The 12,100-nt window shown below is 40.5% G+C and overlaps 2 protein-coding genes across 2 annotated transcripts; one reads left to right on the top strand and one right to left on the bottom strand.

Annotated features, from left to right (window-relative positions):
• Positions 1-1,031: 1,031 nt before the first annotated feature.
• On the top strand, positions 1,032-3,224 carry LOC122027500 (amino acid transporter AVT1H-like). Its single transcript, XM_042586495.1, has 3 exons — positions 1,032-1,654; positions 1,744-2,354; positions 2,546-3,224. Exons 1-3 carry the CDS (start codon positions 1,387-1,389, stop codon positions 3,083-3,085), a joined length of 1,419 nt encoding a protein of 472 aa, XP_042442429.1. The 5' UTR covers positions 1,032-1,386; the 3' UTR covers positions 3,086-3,224.
• A 2,488-nt stretch (positions 3,225-5,712) lies between these two features.
• LOC122026549 (two-component system protein A-like) lies at positions 5,713-6,860 on the bottom strand. The gene is made up of 5 exons (XM_042585287.1): positions 6,706-6,860; positions 6,278-6,560; positions 6,066-6,212; positions 5,877-5,996; positions 5,713-5,766 (listed from the first exon to the last, which is right to left on the bottom strand). Exons 1-5 carry the CDS (start codon positions 6,858-6,860, stop codon positions 5,713-5,715), a joined length of 759 nt encoding a protein of 252 aa, XP_042441221.1.
• Between the last annotated feature and the right edge of the window lie 5,240 nt (positions 6,861-12,100).

The raw sequence follows: 12,100 nt of genomic DNA, 5'->3' as shown, positions 1-12,100 counted from the left end.
GCGGAACCGGATAGCCGGACCAGAGCGTACAGGTCGGAATATGCAAGCCAAGGATTACAGGTCAGGACTTACGGATGTACAGAATAGGATACATGGACAAGACGTATATGTCGGGATATACAAACCAAGATTCGTAGAGCAGGATACATGGACTGAAGACATACAGGTCAGGATTTGCAGGTACAAGAACCCAGTCGAAGGTTGGCAGATCGAGGCGAACAAGCACTACACGACAATCAAGCCAGAGAGTCATAGGCACAAGTATGGATTCACCAAGATAGACTGAATGACAAATGCAAGGCGGGACGTACAGATTTGGATTCGCGGGACAACAAATACAAACGGGGAATTGCGCCAGTGAATGCAGGTGTGGGCCTACAAGTCAGGATTTACGGGCCTACAGGTCAGGATTTACAGGTACAAAGACCCAGTCTAAGGTTAACAAACCAGAGCGGAGAAGCACTACACGATAATCAAGCCAGAGAATCGTAACAACCGGTCAGAGAATAATCACCACCTGTCAGGGAATATGCTAACGGTCCGTGGCTTGTTGTCTTCTGATTCCTCCTCAGACATATAGAAAGATGTCACGTGTCATTCACCGCCAGACAAATCCTGACACCCGACATTCCCTGACACCCGTCAAACTCCAGAAGCATCCACTATCATATAAAAAGGGAGGCTTTGTCTCTACGCAAGTACGCTCACTCGTCATTTGGCACTCGTCTTTTACTTTTCGTCCTTTCACTGTTCTTCTGGAGAAAAAGTACCTGACTTGAGTATCGGAGAGCCTGATCCGGGGACTTTTTCCCTGATTCTTGGTCTCTAACGTAGAAGCGGCTTGTCTGAGTGTGCGCAGAACCCTCGCGTCGACATCCTTGTCATCACCCCTCGTCACCCGCTCGTGAGAACCTTTCTGGTAGGGGCCAGATCAACCAGGCGTTTCGAGGACTTTACGTCAACATCGGCGACAACTCGGGCAGCCTCTGTCCAACCTAACTTTTAGACAGGATCATCTATGATTCAATTGACATCCTCCGTGAATCACAGAATAATTTATTGAAGCAATGTTGAAGTGCCTTTTCGATTCACTATTCCAAATAAAGAATCTAAAGCAAATACAGAGCAAAATGTTCTCAACAGACAGCAATGGATGCCCGCTCCATATCTCTGGCAGGTTTAATCGTTCTTCAATTTGCCGACCATCGTGTATCAAATTGCATGTCTAGTTCTCACTAATTCTGTAAGCATCTCCTCAACTTGTCCATCGCATCTTCTCTTTTGCCCCCACAACAGAACACAACCTTATAAATTCACCACAGATCCTTCTCACTTTCTCTAACCACCACGATCGAGTTCCTTCATTAATAAAATCCTACTCGGATCATGTCGGATACGGTAGCAGCCAGGATTATCCGCTGCTGGTGTTCATTATTTGAGACGAAGCGTCACCGGAATCAGGTAGTGAGTGAGACAGTCCACGGCGCACAGGCAGCGAAGGCTTCGATCTGTGCGAGCTGCGTGGAGGCCGAGAGCAAGCTTTGTCCCTGCAAGTGCGGAGAAGACGAATCCTTCAGGCTGCAGAGTGAGCAGCATGGCAAGGCCACCAGCTCGTTCGCGCATTCTGTCATCAACATGATCGGCATGCTTATAGGTACGCATGCATTAATTACCGAGGCCTCTGTGCTTAAATTTCGAGATTTTGATTGCCTGTGGATGTGGTGATCAATTCTCCTGGTTCAGGGCTTGGCCAGCTATCGACTCCCTACGCACTCGAGAACGGGGGATGGAGCTCGGTGTTGTTGCTCATCGGCCTCGGCGTCATGTGCGCGTACACGGCGCACATCATCGGGAAGTGCCTCGACGAAGACGCCGGCTCCAAGACTTACCAAGACATCGGCGAGCGGGCGTTCGGGTCCAAAGGAAGGATCGTGGCCTCCACCTTCATATACCTCGAGATCTTCTTCGCGCTGGTGTCCTACACCATCTCCCTGAGCGACAACCTGCCGCTGGTTCTGGGTGGCGTCGTCCACGCGCGGTTGCCGTGGCTCCATCTGTCGACGGAGCAGATGCTGACGGTGATGGCGGTGCTGGTGGCGCTGCCCACGCTGTGGCTGCGGGATCTGTCCTCCATATCGTTCCTCTCCTTCGGGGGGATCCTCATGTCGCTGCTTATCTTTGCGACGGTTGCCTGGGTGGCGGTTTTCGGCGGGGTGCAGGGCAGCCATGAGATTCCGGCACTGAGGGCGGAGAGGATTCCGGGGATCTCGGGGTTGTATGTGTTCAGCTTCGCCGGGCACATTGTCTTCCCAAATATCTACACCGCCATGAAGGACCCGTCCAAGTTCACCAAGGTAAAGACACAGCTTTAATTCCCATTGGACGAGACTGTTTCTTGATAGCCGTCCAATTCCTTCGGATAAAATCTTTATTAATCCCTGACGGCTGAATTTTGATCAGGATAATATTATATCGTATTCCACCTCATTATTTAATAATTATGTCATTAAAATTGTCCTCTCAAATGAAACGATGAATCAATCAGGTGTCCGTGACTAGTTTCGCCATCGTGTCGACGCTCTACACGGCGCTAGCGTTCATGGGGGCGTGGCTGTTCGGGCCGGCTGTGAGCTCCCAAATCACGCTGAGCCTGCCGCCGCGCATCGTCGCGACGAAAGTGGCTCTCTGGGCCACTGTGCTGACGCCGATGACCAAGTACGCGCTCGAGTTCGCCCCCTTCGCCATCCAGCTGGAGCAGCGGCTGCCCCTGAGAATGGGCTGGCGGACCCGCACTCTAATCCGCGGCGGCGTCGGGTCCGTGTTGCTCCTCCTCGTCCTCGCTCTCGCCCTCGCCGTCCCCTACTTCGAGCACGTCCTCAGCCTCACCGGCTCCCTCGTGAGCGTCGCCATAAGCGTCGTCTTTCCCTGCGCCTTCTACCTCAGGATCTGCTGGGCGCGAGTCTCGCGACCCGCCGTCGCGTTCAATGCCGGGCTCATATTGTTCGGGGTCGTGCTCGCGGTGGCGGGCACTGTATCATCCTTCGCCGCCTTGCTGCGAAGCATTCAGAGAGCCCACTTCCATTGAGACAGGTCTGATCCTACTTGAATAAGTCAAGTGAATCGATCGAGTTTCAATGTCGATTTCTCGATACGTAATTGTAGTACATATGGGCAAAAGAATTTCATAATAAAAAAATTCTGATATAACCATTCGGAACGAACAGAATGTAAAAGATTCTGAGTTTTAAACCGGATAACTCAATTAAAATTGAGAAAAATCTGAATAGTATATTAGTTATTAACAAATATATATTATACTTTATTCGTTATCAATTATCACCTGTCCGTCACACATGCAAATTCTTTATTGGAAAAAAAAAACCAACTCATTATTTATTTTTTTAATTGCAAGAAGAATTAACAAAGCAATAGCGGAGCCCACCCCGATAATCTACCTACGCTGTGGGTCATGAGCCTGGATGCTGATGTCATCACTCAGGGCGAGCCTGCTTTTTTTTTTTTTTTCCTTTCTTTTACAATAAATTCAATTTTTTCCCTTCTTATCGCCGTTGGACCCCGGACTACAGCTCGAATAGACCTATATATACATGGCTCCGCCATCGTAACAAAGTACAACGAGAAAATTTGTGAGCCACGTTTTAGAGCGGTCAGACAGGTCGATTAATGACAGAACGAGGTGACTTGTGCTGGACGGGCAACTTACGGTGGACTGACCATTTGATGGGATAAGTAGGATTGACCCATCATATCTCCAATTTAACTATGGTTGGTTGCGGATTAGATGGATCAATTCGTGGATTTATCAAAAAATAAAAAAAAATAAAAATTCAACAGTGGCTTGGATTAATCTATAGGTTGCTCATCCATTTAAGAAAAAATATTCATGAAGCAAAATGAATTTAGCACATATGACTTAGTAAATACAAGTTAAGAAAGTCTATCATAAAGATAATTATAAATTAATCTAGTAGTCCCAATTATATAAATGCATTACAAAAGAGTAGCAAGTGTGCTCTTAGCTATGATAAATAAGAGAGAAGCGCCAAGGGGCTTTAACGACGGTTCAAGGTACACGAGCGACTGCTTTAGCGTTTCCTCAAACTACAGGTCAACCTAAGCCCACCGCGGGCCAGATTGGTTGACCCGTCTCAACCCGCTTTTAAATAGATTAATAAAATTTTAACCCAATCTATTTAAATTGTTTGACGGAATAGACCAATCTAATAAGCCCAATCCAAATTGACGGAACTAGCTATGTTTCACAATGATTTTATGAATGGATCCAAACATTTTTAAAAATAAAATGAGAGCCTTAAAACATACCTGAAAATATTCTGAACTTTTGATAGTACAAGTGTCCTAACATTCCATAATCTAAATCCATCATTATATTTGAGATATTTAGAGGAGATATTTCTCTAAATATCTCTCATTATGGGAGAGTATTTGAGAGGTGATTGTGTGTAGGGTGATTTTCTTCTTGTGGGGCCACCAAAATGATGGGCTGATGTTGTTTTTGATTTTTTTTAATTTAATTAAATCTTATGGGGCCCACCAAAATGGTGGGTTGTCATTGTTTTTGATTTTTTATAATTTAATTAAATCTTATGGGGCCCACCAAAATGGTGGGCTGTCATTGTTTTTAGTTTTTTTAATTTTTTTAATTTAATTAAATTAAAAAAAATAAAAAATAAAAAATAAAAAATAAATATTTGGTTGGTGAGATATTTGATTGTGAATTGAGGATATTTAAGAGTGAATATTTGATGGTTCGGACTCATAAATATTTGATTGGTGGAGTTTTTCATTATGAAAGTTGAGATATTTGAAGAATGATATGGAAGTGGGAGCACAAATACTTAGAAAAATATTCCTAGTCATTATGGATGCTCTTAGCGTAGTTGGAAATATTATTTAGATACAAACTATTTGTAAATCATATAATTATATTATGTAACTATAAATACATATAATGAAATTTTAATTTTATATGAGCAGGTGTTTAGTCTGATAAAGTGACGTAAATTAACATGAACTATTTTACCTGAAAGGTATATATAATTTTGTGGTAGATTCATGTTTCTCCATGTCTCCAAGGATTTCTTCGTGCCAAACCCGCAAAGCATATTCGTAATTGTATCCAATATGATTAACTCCCCGATCAAACTGCTTCCTTTACCTGGAATCTACAGAGAAGGATAATATATAAACCGCACATAGGTACAATAATAGGCAAGACGTTCACGTTTCCCGTGAGAAAGTAGAGTGGCGGTTAAAGTTCTCCTTCTCCTTACACCAGACTCTTGCTTGAGCAGTTGTACATTTCCAATTTTGGAATTGCATTTATACAATTGTCTTGCTGCATTTAAGAAGAAGCCATATTTTCTTATATTTATATACGGCTACATTTAGCTCCGAAGTTTTTTTTGGTCTGCCACGTGTCTGTGCATCTGACACTGCTAATTTGTTTGACTGTCTATATTATCAATTATGACGTACCCAAGAGACACTTAGAAGTTTGATCTTGACCGACTTCCAACAACAGAGACATTCCATAACATAGACACTGAAAGATCTAATAATGAGAAACTAGAGGCTGATATAAAGGAAACTTGAGGGTGTGTTCAATGGACGATGAAAACGTCATTACTGATATAGAAGAGAAGCAAGGTGTAGCATGCGAGCATGTACTCATTGAAGACCGTACTTGGAAAGGATCCCAGCCAATTTATCCTTTGTCAGGGGCTGCAATTGCAAACCAAGAGAACGGCAGCTAAAATATTCCCTCTTTAATTAATATAATTAACTACTCGATCAAATGACCATGAAATATGCATGATCCATCATATATGTACCTTCTCAACGAATTCGTCGGCGCCGGCTCTAAGAAACAAGTCCCTATCGCACTGCTGGCTGTCCGACGAGAGAGCCACGATGGGGGTTTTCACTCCCAGTAGTCGTAGCTGCTTTGTGGCCTGTAACCAGATCTAGTGATCAAAAAGAGTAGAAAGGAGGAGAATAGAACAGATGCATGCATGGTATACCTCATGGCCATCCATGACCGACATTTCCCTGTCCATGAGGATGAGGTCGTAGGACTTGCCTTCCTTGACCGATTCCACCGCCACCTTCCCGTTCTCCGCCTCCTCCAATACTATCCCTTGCTCCTTCATCAGCTTACGCACCACCAGCTGCATCCACCACCGATCGAACAAGTCCTTTATAGAACGGGAAAGATAATTTATCGAGTACTCACCCGCATGATGGCATTGTCCTCGACGACGAGCGCTCTTCGGCCGCGGGAAGAAACCGCCGAGTTCGCCATGCGAATAGACACGGATGAAGAGCAGACCATGCGCAGGGCGGATTTAACGTGGCTACTACTTGTATCATTTGTTGGTGAGCTGGCTGGGTCCGTTGCTTCCCCGATGTCGTAGCGTGCGCTGCGATAGTGGCCGGATTTGGTAACCCGGTGAAGATGCATCCCTCCTCCTACTTGCGTGGCAATGATGATAACGCTCATTCCGAACGTCCCGTCACTTCGATGTAAATCACGACATCGATCAGACATCTGATACACGGGAACTTCGCCCCAGAGCACACGCTCACCGGATTCGACCTCAGGCTAATTAGGTGGCAACGTCTCAGCCAGTACCAGCCGGATAGCCCGTGGAGCCCTCCTACTGTATCAATGCACTTGCAGTTGTAGATGCAGGCGCAGCCTCCGCAGGTGCATCCGTGCCCGGCTGCTGCCGTTGCTTGTCGCCGTCATAGTCTCGTGGGGCCCGGCGGAGTAGACTATTGCACCGTTCAGTGAACTCATAAGTAAAGTTCGTCATTTCCAAATTTAGCAAGCGTTGCCTGATTGACAGGTGGATACGCCGCCACTGTGAAAGAAACGGCTGCGTTACGATGGGTCCCGCCGTGAAAGAAAAATAGTTTGACGTCAGCCGTTGTGCTCAACGGCTGTGGTGAAGGCTCGAGGGATGGGGATACAACTTGGAGATTTTTTATATTGATTTTGATGGACTTAAATTTTTTTATTTAATTTTTTATTAATAATAAATAAATAAGTGTCGGATTAAATTTTTAAACATATGCTATATTTTGATGGTTTGCGACGCAATAGCAATAGCAATAGCAATAGAAATAGCAATAACAATAGCAACAGCAATAGGAAGAACCATCAAAACTAATCAGTTAACAGAGGGAAATTTGTGTGGCGATCGAATACAAGAGCTTGCATCAGGTTTGCCGCCGGAGTATATGGCGGACATAATGAAGCCGGGTGCGGCGAGGCCGCCGTTCACCTTCTTCTTTGCAGGAGAGGGAAGCGATGAGGAGACAGAGATTAATGGAAACCACAACGGAGAAGGAAGCAAAATTTCTATTCAAATGAGCACAACGCAGATCAAGGAAGAAATCGACCAATTTGGGAAGAAGTGTCTTGTGCAGAAGCAGATAAGGAAAGATATACTTGCCCATTCGGATGGGTCTGGGAAATATAGAAACACAACGAGAGCAAATTTACCAAGGATAAAGATTGCAAATCTTGGAAGTGGAGCGCTATGAGAATCCTGAAATAGCAAATGGCGCAGCAACAGATAAGCTCGCAACCAATGTGGAAGTGGCTGATGTGCCCTCGCATGTGGGAGAGAGACAAAACACAGATTAGACTTCAAGGAATGATAAGCAGACAGGAACATAGCCGCTGCCGATAAATCAAATGTTCACGCAGGGATATAAATGAATCGAGCAAATTTAATGTTTTATTTAGTAAGAATTTATTCATATCCGTTCGATTTTGATATATAACATCGATTAAATGAATAAGTTAAAATAATACATTAACTTAAATAAATGAACAAATTTAAATGTATATGTGTTAAGCTATTTAATATTCATCAATAATATTCATTCCGGCAAAAAGTGAATACGCTCGCTTCTAGCGCCCCTGTCAACCCGTCTCAAGATCAATACGGAGGAGGTAAATCACGGGCGGCTACTAGCCTTTGGAATAATGACTAGCACATAAGGGAAGCAAACCCCCGCCAACCCGTCCCAAGGCCAACACGGAGGAGGTAAATCACGGACGGCTACTAGCCTTTGGAATAGTGACTAGCACATAAGAGAGGTATTTACCTCGGCTTTGCCGAGATTCGAACCCCAGACCTCATTGTGGCAACACCTCATGCGCTAGTTACTAGACCCACCCGAGGGGACTTCATCAACAATATTCATGAACAATATTTTTAAATCATGTTCATCAATAAAACTCTTATCTATATATTAAATAAACAATGAAATTTTTAAAATGAGCAAACAAGCTTATCATATAAGCTTGAACACTACAAAGCTTGGCTAGGTTTGGCTCATTTATAGCCCTACGTTCATGAGCAAATTTGATATTCGATTTGATAAAAGTTTGTATATGTTCTTTGAATAAACACAAAGTCAATTAAATGAGTAGATTTGAATAACTCATTAAACTAAATGAACAGAACGCATATGTGTTAGGATCGTTAATGTTCATGAACAAAATTTATGAACTGTTTGTGAATAATATTTACGAACAAAGTTTGTGAACTATGTTTATTAATAAAACTTAATCCCACAGGTTGATACAGTTGGTACCTGCATGGGTGATTGTTTTAATACATAGGTCTTGGGGTCAATTTTCAGCGAGTGCAAAATACCTTACTGGATGTCTGATCTTCCCCATGCAAAGAGCCGCTATGCTAGGTCAAATGCTCCCTGTGATTCACCTCTTACAAAGAGTATGAGATTGCCTTGGAGTGGTCGCTAAAGTGACGACTTCACCTTTTGCTTCAATTAATAAAACTCTTATCAATATGATAAATAAACAATATTTTTTTTAAAACACTACAAAAATTGCAATATACAATGGATAAAATCCATTGTATTTGTCATTTAAAAACTGTTATAATTGACATTGTTGTTAAAAGTGCGCTCAACAGAATTTTAAACTATTGTCTTTTAATACCAAAGACTATAGTTTCACAACGTTTAAAAACTATTATCTTGAGCGCGATAGATAATAGTTTTGTAACAATTTTCAACTATTATCTTTTAATACCAAAGACAAATAGAAGATGAATGAAAACCAAATATATTTCAATCAACAGTATATTATTAAATAAACAACACAGATAAGCATATAAATTATCATCCTTAGACTTCTATAACAAACATAATTACTCACAAAGAAATTTTAATTAGAAGATATTTAAAACTACTTCTTTTGACTATATCTTATTGCATGAATTTAAAGGATCTTGGTAGATGCTACTTATCCTCTTGCCTTGAATGTTCTTTACTCATTAACTTTAACAATCTTTTCACTTAAATCCCAAAGCTTTCTTGTTAGTTCTTAGTCATTGAGTGCGGTTACTCATATCCTCCTCATTACAATCATTGAAGTACTTTCCAGTTACACTCCTGAGGTTCGAATATAGTGCCACATAGCATGTAATTGCTACTCCCTATAATCATCCATACAAATCATTATCATCTCATTTCCTCTAGAATTTATTAAGATTTTACATGGAATTCCTTGAATAAAACTAGGATTGAACTAAGGTGCAAGTTAATTTAGCTCTATTGCTATATAAAAGACGGTGATCAATAAGTTTGACAAACCTGAGGTACATTTTTCTATAAGAAAGAAGTGTTTGTCCTAGCATGCAACATCATTTAGTTTTGTAATTGACAATAATTTTCATGAATAAGGCATGTATAAATTTTCAAGTGGCATATCCAAATGGACATCTTTAATAACAAGCTTAATTTTGGCTACAATTAAAACAAACAAAAAAGTTGCCATAAAAATTAATAAAATCAATGGCTTAGCAAGCTCTAAAAAAAATCCATCAATAAGTAGTTAGATGATTACTCTATTTTGACATTGAGAATATAACTAATCTTCTCTTTCCTAATAAGGTTACACCCCTTGACCAAACCATTACTTTGAAAAACTTCTTAAAGAAGTGGTCCAGTAACTTGAAGATGAGCATTGCAATGTAGTTACATTATAGAGGAGGTAACTCAATTAGATTCACTCACATCATTGAACAAAAAATTTCAAAATTGCTAACACAATGTGTAAAAACCTAAATATATTTATTGATTGCAAACATTCAAGGACAGTAATAGTATCAATATAGTTAAACATGATAAGAGCTTCCCATAAAAGAAGAGTTATATGCTTGACTACTTGTTTTGAAAGCCCATTAAGAAATATCATTAATCATATGGTTTTGAAACTAGTATAAGAGCTATCAAAATATATAAAAATGGAAGTGTAAAACAACAACTAAACAAGGAACAAGGTAACCTACGGACTAATGCTCAATCTACAGAGGGTATAACACAATGTATAATTTTGTTATATGATACATGAAATCATTAACTTAATCAATTTCTATCTTGGTTTACCTTTGGGATTCAGAAATTAGATGACAACATCATCTTTAAAAATGTTGACTTCTTTTATAGCAGGGATAGTATTTATCCCAATAAGCTCCTTCATACATCAATAATAGTTGGCATATGAGTGTTTTATTGACTAAATTAAATGCTTAATAAAAATAGAATATGATAACCCTAGGATCCAATCTTATCGCGCAAGATTTTTTATGCTTAAATGAGGGGTTTGGATTTCAGTTCTAAAACTAAGAAATGAAAATATATGTAATGAAATCTAATTCTAATAAATGAAAGACAATGTAAGTCATCAAACTCTAATCTACCCTAGACTACAATTGCAAGAAAATTTACAAAAACATAAAGTAAGCATGACATGAACTTGACATGGAACAAAACATAATCTAATCTAACATAATTTCTCCAAAATTAAGAACAAGAATAAACATCCTAATTAAATTCAATAAGAAAATCATTGCACGTAATTAAACTAAACTAGTTGCAACAATTAAAGTCTAACTAAGGAAAGAAATATTTTGTCGAACACATTGTTGTTATAAATCAAATTAACCAAAGTGTGTGCAAATTAATCATGGAAGATCAATTCAATACAAGCATGAACACACAAATGAACAATCAACACTTAAGTAAACAACACAACAAGAAACATAAACCACACACGAAGAGATTGACCCAAACTCGCGAGTGGATGACGGTTGTAGGCGCTTGCAGAGGGGCTAATGTCAGAATCATCGGGAGAGGGCTGCCCTCCTCTTCTAACCCGAAGAGGGGAATAGTTGTTGTCCGGAAGTGAAGGAGATGAATGGAACTCTCCTCTTCTCACCCAAACAAGAGAGGGGATTGTTGGATGATGAAGTGGTTGGATCTCCTCTTCTAATTAGAAGAGGAGGTGGAGATAAAGTGGCCGGATTTCTTTCTTCTAACCTGGAGAGAAGAGATGGCCAGAAATAGAGAAAAAGGATGGATGGAAGGTGACATTGGAAGCTTGGCGTCAGGTGTTTCCTTATGTTGGCATGAGGAAGAGGTGATGAGGAAGGGATGTGGTGGAGGCTTGAGGAGAGGTATGAAGAGGAGATAAACAACCGTCAACGGTGAGGAAGGATGTGGAGCTGTCAGACTTGGTGGAGGAAGAGAGGACAAGGGGTCGCTGGTGGCGTCCAAGGTTGGCCTGGAAGAGATGAAATCTGGACGGCCTGGAAGAGATGAAATTCACTTGAGATACTTGGCGTGGGAACAAAATAGAGATATTAAGTTTTTACAAAAGGACAACAGTTTTCAAAATCCATTGTTGTAGCCTCAAAAAAAAAAAAAGTGCAAATAGACAATAGTTTGTCATAGCTCTAAAAAAAACATAAATAGACAATGATTTTAAAAAATCGTTGTCGTAGCCATCTAAAAAAGCCCAAATAGACAACAATTTTTTAAAACGGTTATTGTAGCCCCAAAAAATGCTCAAAGACAAGGATTTGTGAAAAATTGTTGTCTTTGATTAAAAAAAACTCAAAGACAAACCATTGTAAAAAAATAAAAAATAATGATTTTGGCATAAAATTATTGTATATTGAGTGTTGTTGAATAAGTATTTTCTTGTAATAAAATGAACAAACAAATTTAT

The sequence above is a fragment of the Zingiber officinale genome, chromosome 10A, assembly GCF_018446385.1.
Source record: "Zingiber officinale cultivar Zhangliang chromosome 10A, Zo_v1.1, whole genome shotgun sequence".
Taxonomy (NCBI): Eukaryota; Viridiplantae; Streptophyta; class Magnoliopsida; order Zingiberales; family Zingiberaceae; genus Zingiber; species Zingiber officinale.
This window is presented reverse-complemented; position numbering and strand designations above follow the sequence as displayed.